Source organism: Idiotropiscis lumnitzeri, chromosome 5 (assembly GCF_059441095.1).
Source record: "Idiotropiscis lumnitzeri isolate Australia: NSW breed Sydney's pygmy pipehorse chromosome 5, RoL_Ilum_1.0, whole genome shotgun sequence".
NCBI classification, from domain to species: domain Eukaryota; kingdom Metazoa; phylum Chordata; class Actinopteri; order Syngnathiformes; family Syngnathidae; genus Idiotropiscis; species Idiotropiscis lumnitzeri.
The window spans coordinates 10,553,047-10,577,658 of record NC_142395.1 but is presented as its reverse complement, the minus strand read 5'-3'; the positions used below and the strand labels follow the sequence as shown (position 1 = coordinate 10,577,658).

Here is a 24,612-nt window from a genome sequence, read left to right as displayed (position 1 = left end):
CTGATGAAATATATTGTGTTTCTCCCATTGTTTTTTCCAATACAGATTTTTTTTTTGTTGAGGTTCTTGCAGTCACAACAACAATTTACCTCTGCATATGAAGGTAGGAACTGTTTAGGTTTTTTTTGTTTGTTTTATTTTTTTTACATAAAGATCACAGTGATTTGTTTTATTTTTTAATCTATCATGATATGGTATGATTTAATGCAGTAACACAAATTTCAAACAATTGTTTTGTTTTATTCCTTGTTTATGAATTGTGGATATTTGGGTGGTGGAAAGGTGGGCGACTGGTGAGAATGTCTGCCTCACAGTTCGGAGGTATAGGATTCGAGTCCAGCTCAGGCCTTCCTCTATTGTGTTTGCATGTTCTCCCTGTGCCTGAGTGGGTTTCCTCCCACATTCCAAAAACATGCGTGGTAGGTTGATTGGACACTCTAAATTGCCCCAAGGTGTGATTGTGTGCCGTGCGATTGGCTGGCATCCAGTTCAGGGTGTCCCCCGCCTACTGCCCGAAGACAGCTGGGAGAGGCTCCAGCACCCTAGCGACCCATGTGAGGAGAAGCGGTACAGATAATGGATGGATAATGGATGGAAATGTGCTTCATAATAAATCCATTGAATAAAATCAGCCTCAGGTGAGCAGAAACAAAAGACCACAAGCTATTTTAATTATATATTTTTTACTTTTTTATTTTTGTCTTGAACGTTGCGTACTTCAGTTGCATTTGTTATCTTGTATTGTATTTAAAGATTTCTTACATGATTGTACACTTATGTGAAAAGATTTCTGGATTGAATGACGATCTTGGTGTATTGGAGCCGGGAAGGGCCCCATGGTCACTCTTGCCTAGGGCCCCAAGGTGGCTAGAAATGCCCCCGATTACAGTACTGTACTACAGCAGTACAATCAGTTGAGAGTTGTATCACCACGCTCCCAGTTAACCAGGCTCTCGCGTCAGTGTATTTGTTTTCATCTTTTCAAGTAGCCAATGAGAGCGAAGGCTGGGAGGAGACTTCCTCCATGACAGACACGCCCCTTATGTTCAACGAACGCCGCTTCATACATACCCTGTTGTTAGCGGCGCCGACTATTTCATTTTTGGCTTTCGTCGTGGACAAGCTGTCAAAAGCGTACGTCTTTTCACAGCCATCTTAATGCACCTGTAACGTTTGCTGGAAGGATTCTTTCTCACTGGTGTGGCAGCGTTGTAGCTGGAGGGAGCCCAGCGAGGTAAGCTAAAGTAGCTAGTTAGCTGACCGTAGCTTGCATTGGTGCGGGTGGTTGTTGTGCTAACGTAGCACACTAGCGGCTACATAACCTTGTCAAACAGGCAGAGTTTGAGCACTCGTCGATTGTTTGATGGCAGTGTTTTCATGTATTGGTGTCTTCCGGTTGTTTCAAATGTGAAGTTTGTGTTGAGGAGAATTCGGCTTTGTAAGTTACTTTGAGTAAAGCTAACGAAGGCAAGACTGTTTCTTCTGAGCATGATTTCGCTGTCAGGCTAACGCCAAAAGGTGGACTTGGCAAGACGCAGTTACGTTTTATTTCCGTTTAGTTCACAGCGTGCCCTGCAGAGTTTCGCCAGACAAGCGTTTATATCGGCGTGGAAGCCTTTTACTTGACAACGCGGTTGTACTGAAAATTCCTGACCAAACTTAACGTTGTACTCGTAACGTGAAAGCTAGCGCTGGGGTAACGTTAGTTAGCCAACACATTCGACTCGTCTGTTTTACTTTGCCATTTACAGAGGCGATAACAAGTCACAAAACACACCGACATCTGTCCTTGCTGTCGAGTGTTACCGCCTAAACCGCCAGCTCATAAGAGCGATGAAGGCTCATTTGCTCGCCACAGAACTTCATTTCGGGGGAATGCCAACGTCAGCCATCACACAAGCGAAAGCGGTCAGCTCGACGGACGACAACGGATGAGTTCAAGTCGGCGTTCGCTGGGAGGGGGAGGGGAAGAGGAACGGCCTCATACAGCAACAGCGAGCCAACGAAAGAGAGAAAGACACGGCAGCAAATCGGAGCTTTTTGTATCGTTAGACAGCCACCTTCGTCGTTTCGAACTCTTCAGCGAATTCATTTAGCCATTGGGCGACGATACGAGCTACTGGATATGAATCTGACACGATCCCTGCTCCTCAACGCCGCGCGTTCCGCGAACGTGTTGTCCCAATTTGGTGCAGAGCAGCGAGTCGACAAGGCGGCACTGTGCTCGCTTCGCGTCCTCTCCCTCCCGAACCAAAGCTGTGACGTCTGCTCGCCTGCCTGCCCGCCCAGGGAGCGTCAACAAATGACATTTTTTCCAAAGCTGTTGCATTAAAGCTATGAAAATTCTTATTTTAAAAAATGCGATAATGCTCTTCAAAAAATGCCGTACTCGTTCCTTGCAGTGATGTAGAACTAGACTTGCGATTTTCAAGCATTAATGTCCCATGATCCAGTTTCACGAAATTGGTCAGAAAATTGTTTGCTACAAATGATGCATCTTTATCTATAACAGGGGTGTCAAACAGACCCATAAGTGGGTTTAATATTCGTCAATTGTGGTTTTTTTTTCAACGGTGATAAGTGGGGCAGTATCTAAAGCTCCTCCACTGTAAATTTCAAACACGGAAACACCTTTAAATGATACGCAACCACGAGTGGTTGACAGCGATGCTTCATTTTAGATATGAGATCAGCACCGATCTCTGTGAGTCCACGAATAAAAACGGATGCATTTTATGCAACATACCATTTTTTCTTCTGCTGATAATAAGAGAACGGACATCTGCAGAATCAAACCCTTTTTTCCTCATGAAAGGAGATTGCATTTATTCATTTGATGAATTTGGTTTATTTGTAATAATCATTGACCAAAATATCCTTTGGTTCTTGAAAGTAAACGAATGCCCTAAAATGGCTGGCAGAGAATAAACAAATATAGGCAATTATAAACCTTTGTTTTGAGGGGGTCGGTTCTCAGTTACTCACTTTTTTAGCTGTTCATGGAGGATTTGGTCCCTGTTGTGACGTTTTATTTTATTAGTATGTCAGGAGATTATTTTACTATTTGAAATACGTTACTTGTCATAATGAAGGTTGTAAAACCCTGAGTTAGACTACGTACAAAGCTCTGCTGGTAACATTTTGTTGGATTCTTTAGTTACATGAAGGGCGCAAAGTATATCTCTTACCATGACAGACATTCACATAGTAGCTATTGTTGATCATTTGCAGAAATGCTCCATCAGTTACAAACAGAACTACACTTTATAAAGTTTGTGTGTATTTTCATCTAAAGAATGAGAATTGTTACATACTAATAGAGCAGATTTTTATATTTTTAGTTGGAACCCATATTCAAGAGAACATAGTGATAGAGTGATACCATTCGGCTGTCTTTCCAACCGTTCTCATCTGCTTATCAACTCATCCTTATTAGGGAAGCTTGTCTTTTATTTCGAGTATTACTCCTAATCAGCTTTTTTTGTTTTTATTTAAAAAATAATCTGTTTTCTCCATAAAGTACGTTTCGTTTCTTACAAATGTGTGTTCAACATCTCCTTTCGTCTGTTTTGTTTTCCTGTAGCCCCTTTGAGTATGTTTAAACAATGAAGAGGCATGTGGAGGACCAGGAACCAATATTTGCTCCCCAGCAACCGCATCGCACCCCAGTCCAGGGCATTGCAGAAAGCTTCCAGCACAGGGCTCTAGCCCCGACGACGGCTGTGATAGAGACAACCACAGACAATATGCAGCCATCATCTGGCATCCAGTATTCTCTACCCCAGGGTTACCAGGTATGTTGCTCCAGCGGGCTCCATTAGCACCATTTTCCACACTTTATGTATGTGAGCACTGGGCATCGCCCTGTTCTTTTGATTTCAATGATTGACAAGGACAATGTTATAAGCAGCCATATTTTGAGGGCCACTACCTGTTGCTTTATAATCACATGGAGCAAATGTCCATGTCAAAGTACATCCACTGCATTAGCTACTGGCAAGCTCACTCTAACAAGCATTATGGAACGGGGTTGCTATGCTGATGGACCTTTTTGTTAACATTTCGCTCATTCACATAATAAAAAGTACGAGTGGAGAGCATGAGCAATCCTTTCTTTGAATATTTTCTTTGTTGGTTAGAGACGATTCCATGTCCGGGGAAATTTCAATTATACTGGCAGACACTTCAAATAATAAGAATAGTTCCTGCTGGTTGTGCTTACAAATGAGCACTTTATACCAGATGAAGTACAATTCCCACACAATATTGGACTATTATGCACTATTTTGCCCTAGAATAAAAATAAAACTTAAAATATCTTTTGAATATTTTCAAGGAAAATAGACCACTGTACAACAACGGGTCTTAAATTAACCTAACATGCCTGTTTTGGGCTGTGTGACAAAGCCAGTTCCTGCACAAGCCCAGGAGAGACAACAAACACCATAAAGAGAGGCTTAAACCAACACAGATTCAAATCAGAAACCTTCTTACTGTTCCACCCAATCAGTCCCAGTCCCTATGAGTCTCAGAGGTCTTCAAGATCAAGTTCTTGCTGGTTGAACTACTGCTCGGACAAAGCTCTAAAGCTCTAAACTGTCTTTCTTAAAAGGTGCCGACGATGCCTCAGAGCACAAGTGGACATGGACTTAACAGTTCTGCACAACATGTTGGCACCCATGCACACAGCATAGCGGTCCAATCCCAGGCCTCCCCAGTGGTCCAAGGTCACGTGCATCCAACTGCGCCCATGACTTCAGCACAAGGACAGCAGCAGTTTCAGCGCCTGAAGGTAAGAAAAACTTAAACGAGAGAAGGACTGAATCTGAAAATGGTGAATGTGTATGAAAGTTATATACTATGCACTGATTTGTCAATCTTATGTTTTAGGTTGAAGATGCCTTGTCGTACCTCGACCAAGTGAAGCTTCAGTTTGGCAATCAGCCTCAAGTTTATAATGATTTCCTGGATATTATGAAAGAATTCAAGTCACAGAGGTAATCTCTAATAAAATACAAAATGGGGTTAAAATGCATGCATATATTTCTATCTTTATTTAACATGCAGAAAAAAGAACATAATGAGCCATCTGTTTAAAAAAAATAAAATTTAAAAAGATTGTTTTTCTATTACAGCATAGACACACCAGGTGTTATCAGTCGTGTCTCCCAACTCTTCAAGGGCCACCCAGACCTCATTATGGGCTTCAATACTTTCTTGCCACCTGGATATAAAATTGAGGTTCAAACTAACGATCTAGTCAACGTGACCACGCCGGGCCAGATTCATTACATCACGCCTCAGGGTATATCTGTTCAAAACATCCCCGTGAGTGGAACACCCAGTCAGCCTGTAAACCAGCATCAGCACCAGACGGTGCCACAGGCCAGCCCACACACAGCGACTGTCACCCAACCTATCTCCAACCAGCCTGCAACAAATAAAGTCAACAAGGTATGAGCTGGTTCTGTTTATTCTCTTATTAGATTCATGTTTTAGGAATGAATATTTAGTCATTTAAAACAATTGCGCGTAGTTGTCTGTTCAGCATATGTGTTCATTCCAAAAGGCCATGCAGTCTCCAGCCCACACGCCCACCAGCCAGACAAATCCATCCATCCCATCTTACGCCTCCCCGCGCTCACCTTCAGTTCAGTCCCACACACCTGTGAGCAGCACACCGTCTGGTGGGCCGCCTCCACAGAACAATCAGCCAGTGGAATTCAACCACGCGATAAACTATGTGAACAAGATCAAGAATCGCTTCCAGGGTCAGCCAGACATCTACAAAGCCTTCCTTGAAATCCTGCACACATACCAGGTCAGGAACCACTCAAACCTTTGTATGAATATCATTGTATGTTTTGTCAATATATTAATAAATGTCCATTTACTGCAGAAGGAGCAGCGGAATGCCAAAGAGGCAGGAGGCAATTACACTCCAGCTCTGACTGAGCAGGAAGTCTACACTCAAGTGGCACGACTCTTCAAGAACCAGGAAGACCTGCTGTCAGAATTTGGACAGTTTCTGCCTGACGCTAACAGCTCAATGGTGAGTAATTGATCATCTCCTAATTTTAGCAATCCACATTGACTAGAAGTTTATAGCTAGTACCTTAAGCAGTAGTTGGTTTTGGTATCAAGGATGTTTCTAAAATGTTCCTTTTCTGGATGTACAATTGGTTTCTCTTTTTCCCCCAAACAAGTTGTGTCCTGTGAACTGTTTGTGACTTCTGTTTAATGAGAAATTCATGTTGCTTACTCTGCTCAGCTGCTTGGGAAAACTGCACCTGACAGGGCAGAGTCTGTGCGTAATGATCACGGGGGGACGGTAAAACGACCCTTACCAAATAATAAACAGAAATTAAGCCACAATGGGCTGCCTGTCAAAAGACCCGGAGCTGTGGGAGTTTCACCCCTTCTCAAGGTAAATAAAGACTTACCGTTGCTCCTACTTCTTAAGATGGCCTTGCTCTGTTATATGCACTGTCAACGTGACCATTATTATAATTACAACATCATTTAAATTATTTTCATTCATTTGTTTGTTTTGCAGAAGAAACCCAAAATAGTCGGGAAGGAGCACGGCTTGAGTGAAGTTGGAAAGCATACCAACAGCACTGAAACCATGTTTTTTGATAAGGTGAATATTGTTAGAAAATGTTTTTTTTTTCAAGTTAGCATAAAGTAATTTATATTTTTGACTATCATTGTTAAAACAGGTCAAAAAAGCCCTCAGGAGCTCTGAGGCATATGAAAGCTTCCTGCGCTGTTTACACATATTCAACCAGGAAGTGATTTCACGTGCTGAATTGGTTCAGTTAGTCATCCCATTTCTTGGGTGAGTTTGCATTGATCATCTGATTGATTTCATTAAGTGTCATGGTCAGCCCTGTTGAACACGCTTATCTTGGATGGAATGATGCCATACACCAAAATTTGATGTGGACTCATAACTCAATATATATTTGGAGTTGTATTCTTTCTATTAATGGTGTATACTACATACATTATATCACATTTGACAGAAAATTCCCAGAACTTTTCACATGGTTTAAAAACTTCCTGGGCTATCGAGAGTCCAGCCATGGGGAGTCGAGCCATGCGGAGAGTTTACCCAAGGAACGGGCAACAGAGGGCATCGCCATGGAGATTGACTATGCGTCCTGCAAGAGGCTAGGCTCCAGCTACAGAGCACTCCCTAAGAGCTACCAGCAGCCTAAATGCACAGGAAGGACGCCACTATGTCGAGAGGTGAGTCAAAAGTTGTTTCTGCATCTCTGCTCCTTTTGGATTTTGATCTTTTTAGAGTGAAGGTTAAAGTAAGTGCATGAATGTCCTGTTTCAGGTTTTGAATGACACATGGGTGTCGTTTCCATCATGGTCGGAGGATTCGACTTTTGTAAGCTCCAAGAAGACTCAGTATGAAGAGCACATTTACAGGTGTGAAGATGAGCGTTTTGAGGTAAGAGGCCCATTTTTCTCACTCCGCAAAATGAAATTATTCCCACCACTTTTCTCTGACGCTTTCAATCCATGGTACATGCGATCACATTTTACTTCCTTCCAAAACACCAGACACATCTGTTTGTCACACTTCTCTTGATAATATATCGCAAGACTGTTCCAGTTTGAGATGCTGCAGCCAAGAATCACGACTACTTTGTCTTTTAATTAGCAGAGCACAAAACCAGAAGTTCTCGAACTGGGCTCTCCAGACAGTTTGTGAATTATATAAAAATTCTCATATAATTAGTTTTCCTTTAAAGTGCATACCTACAGATGGAGCGTGGTGTGTCCAAAAACGCATCATCAGATGAACATGTCATCATCCCTGCATGTATGCAGCGTTCGTAGCCAGCAGTAGGATACGTTGTTTAAGTTCCTATCTATTAAACATAGCATGAATATCTAGGTTGAAACATGAAATGCTAAATTCCCACGGCAATTAGGGCAACACTAGTTAGTCCTATTTTATTTGGATTATTTCTCAGTGGTCTCTAGAACCACAAAGTTCGAGAACCCCTGATATAAACACACTCACACCTGTACATCATTATCTATGGACTATATATCTATTGCTTTTGGTGTGGTAACCATCCATTATCCAAACCACTTATCCTCATTTTCAATTATTAGTTGCTGTAATATTTTTTTAGTGATCTTCCCAACTTTTCATTTACAGCTTTGATGCAACTTCGAATGGCCACCCATTTTCTCACTGTTTGCAGTCTTTATTCATCTATCCATTCCCAAGCTGCTTAATTTATTGTAATTGCATCCCATCAGCTTGACGTTGTGCTGGAGACCAATCTTGCCACGATTCGCGCACTCGAGTCAGTCCAACAGAGGCTTTCGCGAATGTCTGCGGAGGAGCAGCTGCGCTTCAAGCTGGACAACACTTTGGGGGGCTCCTCAGAGGTCATTCACCGCAAAGCTATTCAGAGGATATACGGAGACAGAGCCCACGACATCATTGACGGTCTTAAGAAGAACCCAACTGTGTGTGTGCCCATAGTGCTAAAAAGGTTAATAACATGCATTCTTTTAAAGCATTATATACGTTTAATGTATTTATTTTGAGCTGGAACTCAGACTTTGCATTTTCATCTGGGGGTTCAGGTTAAAGATCAAAGAGGAAGAGTGGAGAGAAGCTCAGCGAGGCTTCAACAAAATTTGGCGGGAGCAGAATGAAAAGTATTATCTCAAGTCACTCGACCACCAAGGCATCAACTTCAAACAGAATGACACCAAAGTGTTTCGCTCAAAGACCCTGCTCACTGAAATTGAAATGCTGTATGATGAGGTGAGACGTTGGTTAGAGCATAAAATGAATGTGAACATTTACATGACAATGTACTAAATAACCTCGTGGTTGTGTCCTGTAGCGGCAGGAGCGTGCCTCAGAAGACCCTGCCATCCCCCCTCCTAGCGGCCCACATATGAACCTGGCCTATGAAGATAGTCAGATCTTAGAAGACGCCGCCGCTCTCATTATTCACCATGTCAAGAGACAAGTGGGCATCCAGAAAGATGACAAGTACAAGATTAAGCAGATAATATACCACTTCATCCCTGATCTACTTTTCGCCCGGCGAGGTGAGCTCTCCGATGTGGAAGAGGAGGAGGAGGAGGAAGAAGAAGTGGAGGATATGGATGTAGAGCCAGACGGCTCCAAAAAACAAAATGGCCTGCCAGGCAGCAACCCGGCAAAGTCCAAGCTCCTCTTCAGCAACACGGCCGCTCAGAAGTTGCGTGCCACAGATGAGGCGTATAACTTGTTCTTTGTGAACAACTACTGGTACATCTTCTTGCGCCTTCATCACATCCTCTGCTCTCGTCTACTGCGAATCTATGGGCAGGCTGAAAAGCAGATTGAGGAGGATGCTCGTGAGAGGGAATGGGAAAAAGAAATGTTTGGCCTTCAAAAAGAAAAGAATGAAAATACAGCCTTCCAGCTTAAAATGAGGGAGCCAAGTAAGTGTATTGTACTGAAATTGCACTCAATTCTACGTTAATGTTATGAAAGAAAAAAATCATCTCCACTGCTTACCTTTCTTTTTCTTGTTCCAGTGGATGTTGAAGTAGAGGATTACTATTCTGTCTTTTTGGAAATGGTGCGGAACCTTTTGGATGGTAACATGGAACCGGCTCAGTATGAGGATTCCTTGAGGGAAATGTTTACTATCCATGCCTACATTGCCTTCACAATGGACAAACTCATCCAGAGCATTGTCCGGCAGGTCAGTATTGTCCATTTTTATAGGCTCAACTTACTAATATATTAAAGACGTAATAATTGAAAGGTTTGACATCAATGCTAGCCCGACACGGCCAGTAAGTCACCGATGATTTTGGCCACATAACGTTGATGTGATGACAAGAAATAAACACGATCTCGACACGCTTGACTGGAATGGGACATGAATCGGGATTACCCTCTTGTTGCTAGCTTCTGAGAACCCGATTGTCGCTAGCCTTAATAGATTGATACCCGCGCCAGCGCAACCACCAAATGGCAGCGAGAAACAGGGGCAGTGATGCCAAATGAAGCTTCTGTGGCAGATTATTATATCCAATATGCGTGGACAACAACTGTGTGTTAACGAGAACTTTATTCATCATAGACAGCATTGAGTCGTTTCTGGGGTAACACTTGTCAGAATACATGTCACCGGGCTTGTTAAAGCTAATATAGCAAACGGTGAGTGGTATTTTTGATCATTTGTTTCTATAATGCCCAACCTTCAAAATGGTCACTAAAAAATTGTGAGACTTCTGAACAAAATTATTTTGTACTGCACATTGTTGCAATGAAAGTGCGAAAGAAATACTTCAATATTTGTGTTAATTAATCTTGAAAGCATTCACATCAATTTGTGCACTTGCAAAGCATTCATTTTTGTGCGGTTATTCCACAGGCATTGCCATAAATTGAGTTGTACAGTCAATATTATTGAGCATATTATTGTGAAGAATATTTTTGACTTGACCACCTCTTTATTGTCAGACCCTGACTTAACACTCACCATCGGTCATTGTTCTTCAACCACAAAAAGATAGTTGATGAATTGATCTTGAAACAATTGAGACAAAATGGATGGCGTGACTGGTCTGCACCCAACAAAGGCGCTGTTAAATCACTCTCATTTAGTTTGCGGTCTGAGGGACAACATGGTCAGCTAAGAATCCATGAAGACGTTCGCTGCAGCTGCGCAACGGAAAGTTAATCTGCCCCATAGTTGATCAAGGAAATGTCATCAAGTGCCCCTTCTTACTGCAAAGTGAATGTCTTCCACAGCTCCAACATCTCGTCACCGATGATGCATGTGCCCGTGTGATGGACTTGTACCTGAGCGAAGTTGCCAATAAGGCCACGGGTGGTCCCCTGCCCACTCAGGCTTCCCGTGCCACAGCAGAGGGCACCTACCAGCGCAAATCAGAGCAGCTCATGTCTGAAGAGAACTGCTTCAAGGTATTGAAAACCCAAGTCGGTCCGCACCCTTTGATGCACACACAACTCTCATCTTTGACTGTTTTGTCCAGTTGATGTTTATGAAGAACCAAGACTCTGTTTGTGTGGCCATGGAGCTGCTGGACACAGAAGAGGAGAACTCTGACGAGCCTACTGAGGTAAGTACTCAAATAATCTGGCGAAAGTCTCTTACTTATTTCGCATTTTAGTATAGATGAATTCAAAGGCCACACGTTTAGTTTCTTGTTAATAGTCCAGGTAGTCAAAGTTTGAAAATTGCCCTTAAACTTTATTTTAAACAAAATTTCCTCTGCCTTGTACTCAACAGAGGTGGTCGGACTATGTGGGCAGATACCTGAACTCCGATTCGACCTCTGCAGAGCTGCGCGAGCATTTGGCCCAGAAACCGGTGTTCCTGCCCAGGTGAGGCCCCAGCCATGTCTCCCTCTTGTCTGCTCTCTTTCAACTTCCGTCCTGATCCTCTGCTGTTGATGTGCCAAACAACTCCTCACAAACAAGAGCAGTAGCACGTCGAAAAAAAGTGTGTCATGTGGTTTTTGGTGCGTGTTAAAGTACAGACAACAAGGTTAGACAGAGAGTGTAAGATCATGTGACCATAATGATGCCACAGTTGCAATGAAAGCTTGTTCAGTTTCAGACCTCTGCCTCACACGGAAGATTGCACTTTACATACATGGTCATTCTTTTAACAAGGGAATTTATGTATTCAATCATTCACTTTCTTCTTTTTAACGGGTTTTTATTTATAAGTTAAAAGATTTTTTTAAAAAAAAAGGGGTTGGCTTTGACATGGTTTGGAATTCCCACTTTAGCAGACTTTTGGTTTGATGAATGCGTTTCATTATGTGTTGAATTGAAGTGCTGATTTTCAGTGTGTGACGTCAAGACAGTGAAGATGCAAACTTAGTGGAAAACATATGGGTCAGATTTAATGTCATGTTATTTAATTTGTCTACAATTTATTTGGAGTTTGCCTATTGAACAACGAAAGCTCTGTATCAGGACTTTGTGAAAAATATCTTGAATTTACCATGCCCTCTTTGCAACTGTATTCAAAGCAAGAGTCTTGTACGTGACTTAATCTCTGTTTACAAATGTAAATGTTCACACGTCCCTTTGTTTCAATTCAGTGTTCCGTTTGTAAGGACTGGGAACGTGCACTCCCTGTTGTTGTTGTGGGTGAGGTTTTAATCATCATTTGAGAGATTTGTGCTCAAGTTTTTTTTCTCTTCTTTTTTTTTTTTAAAAAAAAGAACTCTGGTCAAGCACATTTTCTGCATCACTTGTAAAGAGGAATAGGGTTTGTCAATAAAATGATCATCTAAATTGTATGCTCATATGTTGGTCTATTTCTTTTTAGACATATTAGCACAAGGGCGTGTTCATTTCTGGTCTGTCGTCATGTTCCACACATGAAAGCCTGCCTGTCTTGTAAAGTCTGGCACTCTGAGTGTTTTTTGTCTTTTGAGACGGCTGTCCATAACCATATACATTTCAGAAGGTGTTCAAGAAACAGACCACTTTGTGTGCCTGTCTTTCCTTGTTTCAACCCATTGCACAAATTATTTTCTCCGATTTATGATTTATCATTGGGCTCACCTACATTTTATCCCTCACCCCGCCCCCCCACTAAATCTATGAGAGGTCAGCAGCACAGGAGTTTAAAACTCTGCCCGTCTTCACCCACAAAAAAAAAACAAAAAAACTCAGTGGCAGCACAGATCCAGTTTCTTTTTCAATTATGTTTGGTTGGTTCTCATCTCATAATCATAACACTGCATTGTTGGTGACAGTATGTGAACATCTCAAGTATTCTCCGTTCATAATTTGGGATTGGTATCCAACAAGGCAGAAATTCTCTAGTGTTTGTTTCTGACCGTTTTACCTGAAATTGGCCCGTAAAGACTGTGTCTTGTCTTTTTAAGTGGAGCCCTGAATGCAAAAATATGCCTCATGCACTCAGTCCTCGCTCACCCATACTCTCTGTGGTAAGTACACATTTCAAACTTTCGTTCCGGTGGGGTGATTATTTTCTTATCTGCACAGTATTTGGGCTCAATGAACACTAAAATGACATATTTCCGCGTGTGGTTTTCCCCTGTGACTGTGCTCCAGTCAGTTTCACTGTATCGGAAAGATTACGACTGCTGCCTCTGCTGCTCTTATAGATCCCCCATATCCCGAATGATTTGACCTCCTATCTAATTCTGTTCCTCGGTGAGTTGCAATGCATGGGTGTAAACATTCTTCTTGAAAGGGACAGTCTTCTCAAATTTGACTAGAGAGCTCTTGTCAGTGTGTATAAGGCTGTGAAATAGCATGTGACATGCTCAGCTCAATAAAAATAACTCTTTGAACCTAACCTGTAAGAATGATGCGCTTTTGATATGTTGAAAATTCAGACTTTGTTTTGAGTTAGCCAGTCATGCTCCTGACAACCGCTGTTTTGGCTTTCAGGAACCTGAGAAGAATAAGGAAGTGCCAGAGAGGATGGGAACAGCTACAACAGGAGAGGATGACCTCGGGCCCCTCGGATGAGTTGCAAGGTGACATGAGCAAATTGAAGATGGAGTGCATGTTCAAGCTCAATTCCTACAAGATGGTGTATGTCTGCAAGTCGGAGGACTTCATGTACAGGCACACTGCACTTACACGTGCGCATCAGGTGAGTTCCTCACACACTGTTTGTTCCTTATGTGTTGCTCTGCTGTTGAAAGAGAAACCTTACCTTTCATCCATTTATTTTCCTCATTTGGATCACAGCTCAGCTGCAACCTTGGAATACAATACGAGTCTTTTGTGTGACAATTATGTAAATGCGACACTGTTTCAAATGTTTGTACTTGAAGTCTTTTTTGGCGGGGGCTGTGTCTTGCAGTCCCACAAGCGCGTGCACAGACGCCTGCACAGACGATTTCAGGATCGGTTGGACACCTGGGCCAAGGAACACGTGACAAGCGACATGGCTGCCGACTGCCGCAGGTGGTTGATGGGTGACAGACAAGAAGGCCTGGTGCCCTGCAGTACAACGTGCAATCCCGAGGTTTTGCATTATCTCACTGTTAACAAGTACAGAGTCAAGTACAGAACATAGTCGCCAATGATCCAGTCAGCGACCACACGGTAGGACTGTCTGGGGACATCCTATGGAACTTCATTGTTCACCCTGCCTATTCTTTTGCCAACTTTGAGCCGCTCTTTTTGACACTCAATGTGGGTAAATCTAATGTTTCCATGCTAGAAAATCTGTTTAAAAACAAAACAAAACAGAACTCTTGCTTCCGGCTGTAAAAGTGGACAGCTTGTGAATGTTTCCCTTGCTAGTAAAGGTGTACTCTTGTACTTTGGAGTCAACATCTCTACTACGTTCATTCAGTAAGGACCACTTTTTGTAAATGTTGTCCATTAAATGTCATCCTTGATACGTAGCGCACTGTACGACACAGTGACTGTATTTAGCTACATGCAGCAAAATGCTAAGTTTTTTTTTTTGTTTTTGTTTTTTTTAATTACTTCAGTTTGTGTGGGGGTTGGGTTAGGGACCTCTGTGTTGGTGGTCTTACTCTTATTAATTTTATATGCCCTTCAAGACTGAACCGTCTACACCTTTAAACCGTCTTTGGCATCGCCGCGACTTGTGGTTTTAAATCGACTGTAGCCAAGCAGCGTTTTGTGCTCGTGTGTACAGTGTGCTTCTGTTTTGGAAAGTGCCGTTTTCAAGACTGAAATGAACCATCAACGGCTCGCTCTTTGTATTTACATTTGTCATGACGATCCATACTTGTGTGACAGATTGGTTCTGTAAAACCTGCTTACGAATGTGTGTATTCACCCCATGTTCCGTATCGATGCCTCCTCTGACAGGTGTATATAGTAGTTCTATCCGTGAATGTCAGCCATGTACAGTATTTGGGTCAGCGAAGCCAGTCAGCAATACTTGTACCCCACTGTGAATGTTAAATGGTTGTAAAATATTGTCTCTCCGCCTCTAAAACACATCCTAAAGTGCAAATATTGATTGAGATTGCAGCCGTCTTAGGATAAAATGAGAGCAGTAGGTTTTTATTAATAATTATACATGAGGCTGTGGAATTCAGCCCATGACTCCAATTTATGTGCCACATCTTAGCAAATACGGGCGAAAACTGAAGTTTATGTACTCTGTGTAAAAAGACGCATGCTTTGTTTGACCTCACGTTATATGTATGAACAGACTAAGGTTTATGGTTGTAGGTGAATTACTAGTTTTCAAATTAGTTGCTGAATGCCAGAATAATGAGAGAAGGATGGTTTTTAGTTAATGATTCATTACTTTCTTCAAAGTTTATATATATTAGAATTTAGTACCATTACCTTTAAACTGCGTGACCAGGGTCAAACCTTTAAATATTCTTCCACAGGATTGTCACAATAGTTGGCAGGAATTTCGGCTCATTCCTCCCCACAGAACCGGTGTAACTGGGCCCAGTTTGGCAGTATGTTTAGGGTCATTGTCCATTTTAGAAGACTCATTTGCACCTGTGCATTAACTTACTGGCTGATTTCTTGAGATTGTGCTTCAATAATTGCACATGATGTTCTTCCCTCATGATGCCATCTCTAGTGTCTCCCACTCTTACCAGCTTGAGCCAGCATCTTGACAGTCTTTTTGCTTTTGTTTTTGAGTGATATGTCCATTTCGGACCAAAGCATGTTCCATATACTTGTGCACAATGGTTTGAACTAATGAACAAATTGAACCTTCAGGCTTCTGGAAATTGCAGTCAAGAATTAACCAGACTTGCGCAAGTCCACAATTCTTTTCTTTTGACTTTCCCATGATGTTACACCAAGAAGCAAGTGTGTTTCAAATGTTTTGAAGAAAGTATTGAACATCCTTCCCATCATTATTGTGACATTTAGCAAATAGAAATAATTTGTCGAATCCTAATTGACCTAGAACAGTAAAAGTTCAGTCTGATTTTGTGTCAGACAGTGAGGACCAAAAAACATTGTCTTTTTATTCAGTCTATGTGAACTTGCTGTTTCGCCTCTAAGTTCGACACCGAAGCAAAAATTGACAACATTTTTAGTGATGATTACTGAACCAGCTACACAGACAATCTTGCAGTTTGGTTTTTATTTTTGTATTCACTGTTTACTGTGGTTGGAACGCCACGTGGTTCCGAGAAGCTGATTGTACACAAATTCATTGTTTGTATCTCCTTTTACTGTGTCTCCTCTCGTCTCTTAATGTACATGTACGTGTTAGTCAGGTGTTTGCTATTAAACTATCCTTTATAGACAGAAATAAGTTTTCTTTTCATCCTTTCGTCTCATGGGTCCATCCTACACTTTCACTTGAAAAAAAGCCTGTCCACACATAAAATATTGCAAGCCGTATTTTATTACTTTGTTATTCACTAATTTACTAGAAAAAGGAAAATATACCGTGAGGTATAAAGTACAGTGCTGCAAATAGATATTGGGGTTCTGTAAATACGTCCAGATCATCCAAGTGTTTTATGAAGATATGAAACAGTTATGGTGAGATGTTTGATGATTTTGCAGATGTCAATTTGCTGCTACGCTCGCATGTAGATCCTTGTGCACACCACTTCGTCGGCTCCGAAAGTCTGAAACGGACAATTACAATATACATCAGCTTTAGTGTATAGTTAATGTCATTTTTGTTGATTTTATTGTAATGTGTGCTTGACGTCATTGTTTATTTTGTAACGTGAAAGTTTGAAACCACTGAATGTTAAATACACCGCCGTGTCACAGTTAGGTCCAGAAGTATTTGATGGTAAGAATTTGGATGAATACGAAATAACCAGGATGTATTTGAAGTGTTATAGACTAACTTTTAAGAGGCAGCACCAACTTTTACCAGTCATGCTCTGCTTAGCAAAGAAATTAACTCATTTTAACGTCAGCAGTCAAGAATGTAGTTCGGAAAAGGTATCTTTGGCCAAATGTTCCATCAATAGATGCCTATCATGAATGCAAATACACGGTGTGAACTGTGAAATAGCACTAGCACAGTTTAGGAAAACAGAAAAAGGCCTGTTTAGGATTCATCAGGAAAAAAATTCTGGAATCATTCTTTTGACAAATCAGAGCAAGGTCAGTGGCATGGAGAAGGAAAGAAAGAGATGATGACACAAATGTATGCCACATCGTGTGTCATTTATGCTGGTGGGCATTGGCATGGGCTTGTCCAGTTTCTACATTTGATCACGTCCAAAAAGGGTCAAGGGTGAGCTAGTGCATATAACCCACCCAACTTTGAGGCATGAGGCACAACCTGGACTGGTCGCGACTGGCCAGTGAATTGTACAACATAGAGACTAACAAGCGAAGATTCAAACCTGCAACTGCAGCCAACACTGAACTGATATTTGATACGCTTCATAAATCCCTCCGCCTTCAATGTGGCGTACGTTCCCGCTGAAAATAAAAAATAGCCCAAAGTATGATGCTGCCACGGCCATGCATCGCTGCCTCTGAAACGATTTAGTTGAAGAGCAGTGAAGAGTTTGCCCCACACATATCTTATAGATTTCATCATATCATAACGCATTCCCCACATGCCTGTGGGAGATTTCATGTGAGTTTCTGTAATATATAATAGGCAGCTTCGGTTGTTTTTCTTCGTAAGATAAAGCCTCTTCCTTGCCAGCCTATGCCATAGCACAGACGTGAAGAAGACAAGAGGCATGTTCAAAACAGTCAATACTTGCCAGAAATTCCTTCTGCTCCTTCATTGTTGTTATTGGCATGTTGACGTCTCCCTGCTGTTGTAATCAATTTTAGCCATCCAGTTATTCGTAATGTCAATGTTGTGTATGTATCCGATTTTTGTCCATTTCATGAGGGTTTAACTGTGTTCCAAATTGTTTTTGGGAAAGATCTTTTTTTTTTTTCTTAAATGTATTTTATTTTGTAAGCTATTTATGGGTACATGAGGTAGTTATGTTGAATTTGGCATCAGGATTATGGGAGGATTCTTGGGGGGGGGGGGGGAAACCCGCCTCAGATTTAAGGGGTCCCATCGGATCCTAAAGGTTTGAGAACCCTTGGCTTAAACTAGATGACGAAAATGGCTGTTGTCATGGAAGGAATGTGTCTTGCTCAAGGGTACATCAACAGGTTTGAGGGTAAAATATGATCCCACACTGAGCCAAAATAAAGTCGTATTTCCTCCACCGCGCTTCCCAATTTCCATGAAAGCTTCCCAGTGTCGGAATACGGGACTAGCGACACCGGTTGTTTAGTTCCCTCAGATTTATGGAAGTCCCAGAGGAAAATCTTTATGGTCGACTGCAGCACCACACATCATTATCTCAGGCCATGCTGCGGTGCAGAGCGTGCAAGTGGAAGCGCAAGTCGGTGACAAATGGAGCCGACACAAGTCCATCTGGCACCCGGCCAGTTGCCTAGTGAGGCATAAAGTGGAGCTAACGCCAGGGTTCATTTGCATTTCTCCCCACCGTGATCAATGAGGACAATTAGAGAGCGAAGGATTATCAAAGGCACACATTTTCACCTGACTCTTCTCTGCACTCGAACTGCCCATTAGAGGCATGCACTCTTCTAATTGAAGGAAGGGTGAGCTTCCTATCATGGACAGTTCCGGTATTTTTTTTACACCGCCACTTATCATTTTATGGGTTGACTCAAAGTGGTCATTAAAGTCTGGCCGTCCTCAATCACACTGAGGGCGGCTGTAAGCCACCATGTCTGCTGTTGAACTGAAAGCCTGGCGGGAAAAAAAAAGTTATTTTCTGTTTTTGGCTTGCTCTCCTAGAAATGCTCTCATTTGTCCTGATGCTAGACCAGCTGTCAAAATTGTGCGCTTTTGTGAATATTATAACTTACATTGGCCTATATTTGCTTTATGTAACAGCTCAAATCCTCATTTGGTTGTGTTGGGTTTAAACCACGCTCGACAAAACCTCAGTTGTCTATCTCTGTAATGTTCCCTGCGATTGAGCGGCAACCAGTCCAGGGTGTACCCGGCCTCTCACCCAAAGTCAACTAGGAGAGGATGGATAAATTATTCAGAAAGAGCATTGCAACTTTTATTTCTTTAGTTTCAATTTTCAATAGTAAGTGTTGCTTTACTATTTGGCAACTTCAAGCTGCTGTGTCCGAATCCCGTCCCCAAGAGCCGCTATCATGCATGTTTTAGATGTTTTCCTCCTTCAGCGCACCTGATTCAAAGGGACAGCTCTTCAGCAAGCTTTATAGAAGCTTGAAAAACATCCTGATCATTTGAATCGGGTGAGTTGAAGAAGCGGATCACCCAAACATGCATGATAGCGGCCCTCAAGGACCGGATTTGGGCCACCAAGGTATACGGTTATGTGCTGTTCCAAAATATTCGAACTATTAGTAGTCGTGGTATTTGTGTTATCGTTATTATTCATTGTATCATCCATCTCCTACCCGGTAGAACTCACACTGTTAACTTAAAACAAGCATGTTGTTTCCAAAGATCCGTTCCCATGTGCCTATCGTTTTACAGTCCAACGCTCCACATGGACTCACACACCCTCATCTTGAATAAAAACAGATTTTTGTCTGGCTGAAAACATATCAACGATCCAAATTACATCCCCTCACAAATATTTATGTGATTGGTGGTTCGTCACAGTCCGTACAGAGCAGCTTGTCTTCACAGTCCATCTGGGCGATAATGTCCAGGGGGCCGTGATGTTTAGTGGGAAAGCACATGTTGATTTTTTTTTTCCTTCGCTACAACAAAAATGGTGCACAGGACTGTTTCTAATGAGTGGATTTGTTGTTCTTACTTTTCCTTTTTCACAATAATTTCACATCACCACTGTAATGAGCTATTTTTGTTGTTAATCTTGCATTTTTTTTTCATATTGTGGGTCTTTTCCATGTCTTGCTCAATAGGTTTTGTTTCCGCCTGTTCTCATCAGCCCCGGTCCCTTGTGTAAACCAGTCAGCTCCCGCCAACCCTGTAGTTTCGCCCAGATGTTTCTCGATGTCTCGTCAGTTCGCTTGTAATTAGGTTGCTTTCAGACTGCAGGCATATCTTATTCCGTTTGGCTTCCTCCTCAAATCAAATCAAATAAAAAATTTGGGGGCTGATCGTCTAAACTGTTTTTGGCAAAAGTTCAGACTGGGCCACTTTATTGACATCGGACAGGTTGCTGTCGCAACGGCGTTGAAACGGAGGCGTCATCCAGCACGTGTAGTGTTTGACGTCACTGCTCCACACTCGGATGTTCGCCATACCTCTGATTCGCGCTTTATGGTCTGGCACATGTCACAGACACTCAAATCCGATCGGTGTGTCTGAGACACATTATTTCCAAATGCAGCATGAAAGTACCTCCCGAATGTGGTTTTAGTCCGTCTCGCAAAAATACAATTTCATGTGCTCTGTGACGAGCCGTCCCGTTTCAATCTGAATGGGCTACAAATCACATTTTGACCACTAGTCTGAACAAGGCCCAAGTTTCCTGGTTTCTGTCATTCCTTGTCACTTCATTGTCCTAGTTCTGTTGATCACCAAGTCATCTTTTGTTTCCTTTTGTAGATCGTTTATACCCAGTTTTGCTTTGTTACTTTGAATCTCTTTTTTTTTTTACTTTCATGTAATTTTTGATCCCTTCCAATCCCTTGTTTGCCCTTTTCTTCCTATAAAATTGCATTTATTTTCTCTGCATTTGGTTCCAAGTTTTTTTTCCACCACCACAACAAGCTGCAACTCGCGACAACCACATTTATATGCAAATTGAAATTATGTACAACTTTATGAGGCAGCATGGTAGATAATTACGTGTCTTGCAATTGAGTGGTGACTAGTTCTGGGTGTACCCATCCTCACCCAAACTCAGCTGGGATAGGCTCCATTGTGATGTTATTGTAAAATTTACTTTAAATTGTCATCTTTGTCAAGGAAGACTGATGCAGTTCTTTAGTGTGTATCTGAACAAAATAGAGCATTGAAAAGGAAAAAATAAATAAATAAAATAGAGTACTAACCAGGATGAGTTCATCGCCTCTGAGCTCTCTGGTCCAGAAGGTTTTTGGCCCGTTTCCGCTCAGTAGAGTCTGTTTGCAGTACATTTTGTTTTCCGTCTCCCAAATGGCCAAACTCTGCAAAGGTGTGTTTTCGTCATGTCTCAGATTGTTTGTTTTTTTTGTTGTTTTTTTTTTTTCATTTATCATTCAACTCCATGACCAAGTGAACAACTGATAGAACCCACACGCATACATCTTCCATGATGGTTTGTTTTGTTTCTTGTTCACCTGATATGTCATGTGCTATCTTCATGAAATTCAAATTACCTTACACTTTCTTCCATCCACGGTCTCCTCGTTGAACTCCTCACCAACGCGGAAGTTGATCTCCGTGGTGCGGACCGTGGTGGAAGTCTTGATGTAGAATTGCTCGCCATTCTGCTGGATCTCCACGTGAGGCTTGGAAGCGGCCGCCACGGCGACCTTCCTCAACATTGCGTTCACACCTGAGAATGCAAACAAACTTTGTGCCAAGTGTACCAACGCGCCTGACAAATTGCCTAGTGTGAATTTGACCTTAATAAATCCAATGCAGGAATATCAGGAGGTGGATGGTCTACTGATACATTCACAGTCCAGTGTGTAGTCTGCTTTTCACCCTAAATCAGCTGGAATAGGCTCCAACACCCTGCAACCTTGGATAGGATATCCAGTAGTGGCAATGAACGGCTGCTGTGGCATCATTCTGACAGTATACCAATTCCCAAAAACTGTTGCGAAAGCCACATCCAAATTATGTGTTATATGTTTTTAGTGAGTTTGTTGCAAAAGTCATTTGTTGTGTGATAATGAAATTATAATGCATTACTATTCCAGCACATCCATCCATTTTATACCACTAATCCTGTTCAGGGTTGCCGATGAACTAGAGCCGATCCCATACGCCGTTTGGACAAACCCAGACTACACACTGGATTGGTTGCCGATCAAGCGCAGGGTACATAAAGAGACAGACAACCGTTTCTATACACGTTTACACTGTCACCAAGTGGAAACGGAAGCCCCGCTGCCTTCACCAATGGGAGGCGATTGAACAACCCCAATTCCAATGTAGTTCGGATATTGCCTAAAACAAAAACAGAATGCAGTGATTTGCAAACCCTTTTCAACCAATATTCACTGGAATAAAGTACAAAGATTTTTATGTTTGAACTGATTAACTTTGTTTGTTTGTTTGATTTTGTTTGGTTCTCGTTCCGGGGGTGAAAATGTTAACTCGTTCACTGCCATTGACGAGCATACAAGTCAATGACACTTTCAAGTATACTTGGATGGGTGTGGGAGTGTCTGATGCAACTTCACTGTAAATCTGGAAACAACGTTGTTGATGCACAACCTCCTGTAGATGGATGACATTGATGCCCCATTTTAGAAATGATATAAGCACAATTTGTGAGTCCACTGAGAGAAGCGACTGCATTTAGAGCAACCTACTTTATTTCTGATCCTTCAGACAGCACTGCATTAAAAACTGCATCATTGTGTAATGAACCCTTCATAAAATCATTATGAACAGAATGTGAACGTAGTTTTCTGCCCCATCTATAAATTAAAGTTAAAACTCAACCATGAAATGTGAAATCCAAATAACAACAACACCCAGAAAAGCCACCAGCTTCTAAGGGCCCAAGCTCTTCTGAGATGGAGTGATGCAAATTGAAATGTGATGTGGTCTGACGAGCCCATGTTTCAAATTGCTTTTAGAAATCATGGACATTGTGTCCTCAGAGCCAAAGAGGAGAAACATGTGTCACCATCCAAGAAATGTCTTTTTGAGGACCGTTCTTGCTTATTTCCGCCAGAAAATGCCAAGCCATATTCTACATGTATTACAACATCATGGCTTGGTAATAAGACTGCGTAGTACGAGAGTGGCCTGCCAGCAGTCCAGACCTGTCTCCTATTGAAAATATGAGGCACATTATGAAGCACACTTAAGGACAACGGAGACCCCAGACTGTTGCACAACTCGAGTTGTACATCAAGCAAGAGTGGGAAAGAATTCCAACTACAAAGCTTCAACAATTAGTTTCCTCTGTTCCCAAATGCTTGTTGAGGGTTGTTAAATGGAAAGGTGATTAAACGTGCTGAAAAAAATCAAAAGTGACTCTTTTGATTTTGAAAGAAAAAAAACTAACGCAATAAATTTGATTGGTTTTAACATTAAATGTCTTATATCTCCTGTCTAATAGAATATATATTGAAAAGGATTTGCAAATGAAATTATTTACATTTTAAACACTGTCCCAACCTCCCTGGAATTGGGTTTTGTACCACTACCTCACTATTTGTATACATTTTGTTTCCATGGAAACATAACACTAGAGTTATAGAGCACAAGTGTGCCAAATATGAAAATTATTAATTTTGGAGACAATATACGCACAAAGTCTGCATTCGGCAAATGTTAAATACATGAGATGCAGTGAGAAAAAAACAAACGGGTGGAATGTTGGCCCGCTTTGCCCCTGTTCGGCTCTCCTGTCCATAATGATAGATTTAGTCCCATAATTGAGCGGAAAACTCTTAACCTTCTCTGTGACTTACTTAAAGCACAGACAATTGTACCGCACAACTATCATAGATCACTCATTCATTTCAGTAAGCCGTTTCCAAACAATGAAGTCGCTTCTTGAATTGAAAAAGCTTAATTATGATACTTCCTCCAACAAATTCAAACATTCCGCAATATCATACTGTGAAATGGTAATTATTCTCAGTCTAATTGAAGTATCATTCCAAGTATCCTCATCTGCATTAGACATGAAAGACCCCCTACTCCTAACTAAGCTTCCACCTGAGGCCACTCAGAGCCCCCACAGAAGAAAAAGATTCTCACCCAGTGCCTTTAGTAACTCGTCGAAATTCTCACTGCTTTTCATCTTCCAGGTGCCTGCGAAATTTGGCATTGCTCCTCCTCAGTGCGTACGTCTCCGACTTTGTCTATCAGTGTTCGTCTCCACTGCTTCTTCTTCCTCCAAAGCGTCCTCCCTCTGTCTCTACTCTTGTGTGCTTAATGATCCCAGGCGGAGAGCCAAACCCCCTCCACCGTCCTTGTATCACACACGCACACACACACTCACATACTTCACTATTAATTGTGACATTAAAGTATCTTTTTTTTTGCCGCAGAAATAAGGTTTCAGTTTTAATGTCTCATCCAAATGTACTGGTAAGTTGTATGATTAACAAGATCACCGAAACAGACCGGAAAAGTCAGATTTTCTACCCCATCACAACACTCCCATCAACTCACAATCTTCATTAATGTGACCCTCCTCCTGTCTTGCGCACACACACACACACACACACACAACATGACCCCCCCTTGAGAATAGCTCTCATGGTTCCTCCTCTAGGCTGCGGCCACGTCACACATGTTCCCTCCACATCCATCTTTTTCGACAAAGTGCTCCTCCAGACAGGCTTTGATAAATAACGCGTGGAGTCGAGCGGCGAGCACTCTGTCTTCCCAGCAGGAAACGTCAGCTGAAAGATGTCCCTCTGTGTTACTCTGCGTGTTGGTCTTAGTTCTGGGAGCAAAATAATTTGTGGAGTAAAGACGGAGGAAA

At 41.9% G+C, this 24,612-nt stretch overlaps 2 protein-coding genes across 2 annotated transcripts; one reads left to right on the top strand and one right to left on the bottom strand.

Moving 5' to 3' along the window:
• The first annotated feature begins 1,009 nt into the window (after nucleotides 1–1,009).
• On the top strand, nucleotides 1,010–16,283 carry LOC148336889 (paired amphipathic helix protein Sin3a-like). Its single transcript, XM_088295786.1, has 21 exons — nucleotides 1,010–1,234; nucleotides 3,584–3,794; nucleotides 4,613–4,792; nucleotides 4,891–4,997; nucleotides 5,136–5,454; nucleotides 5,570–5,821; nucleotides 5,900–6,052; nucleotides 6,272–6,427; nucleotides 6,557–6,643; nucleotides 6,723–6,841; nucleotides 7,029–7,254; nucleotides 7,349–7,465; nucleotides 8,290–8,528; nucleotides 8,623–8,806; nucleotides 8,889–9,477; nucleotides 9,574–9,743; nucleotides 10,802–10,975; nucleotides 11,047–11,133; nucleotides 11,304–11,398; nucleotides 13,454–13,661; nucleotides 13,875–16,283. Exons 2-21 carry the CDS (start codon nucleotides 3,606–3,608, stop codon nucleotides 14,088–14,090), a joined length of 3,867 nt encoding a protein of 1,288 aa, XP_088151912.1. The 5' UTR covers nucleotides 1,010–1,234; nucleotides 3,584–3,605; the 3' UTR covers nucleotides 14,091–16,283.
• Nucleotides 16,284–16,364: 81 nt separating this feature from the next.
• On the bottom strand, nucleotides 16,365–24,193 carry LOC148336888 (cellular retinoic acid-binding protein 1). Its single transcript, XM_088295787.1, has 4 exons — nucleotides 23,880–24,193; nucleotides 21,308–21,486; nucleotides 21,002–21,115; nucleotides 16,365–16,611 (listed from the first exon to the last, which is right to left on the bottom strand). Exons 1-4 carry the CDS (start codon nucleotides 23,947–23,949, stop codon nucleotides 16,561–16,563), a joined length of 414 nt encoding a protein of 137 aa, XP_088151913.1. The 5' UTR covers nucleotides 23,950–24,193; the 3' UTR covers nucleotides 16,365–16,560.
• Between the last annotated feature and the right edge of the window lie 419 nt (nucleotides 24,194–24,612).

What these genes read in the sequence shown, in the direction of transcription:
- LOC148336889 (XM_088295786.1), top strand. Translation starts at nt 3,606, where the DNA reads ATGAAGAGGCATGTGGAGGACCAGGAACCAATATTTGCTCCCCAGCAA. An exon ending in AAAGAATTCAAGTCACAGAG is followed by an intron (nt 4,998 to 5,135) that starts GTAATCTCTAAT and finishes TTTCTATTACAG; the next exon opens with CATAGACACACCAGGTGTTA. An exon ending in CAACAAATAAAGTCAACAAG is followed by an intron (nt 5,455 to 5,569) that starts GTATGAGCTGGT and finishes TCATTCCAAAAG; the next exon opens with GCCATGCAGTCTCCAGCCCA.
- LOC148336888 (XM_088295787.1), bottom strand. Translation starts at nt 23,949, where the DNA reads ATGCCAAATTTCGCAGGCACCTGGAAGATGAAAAGCAGTGAGAATTTC. An exon ending in TGGATGGAAGAAAGTGTAAG is followed by an intron (nt 21,116 to 21,307) that starts GTAATTTGAATT and finishes ACACCTTTGCAG; the next exon opens with AGTTTGGCCATTTGGGAGAC. An exon ending in GAGGCGATGAACTCATCCTG is followed by an intron (nt 16,612 to 21,001) that starts GTTAGTACTCTA and finishes TGTCCGTTTCAG; the next exon opens with ACTTTCGGAGCCGACGAAGT.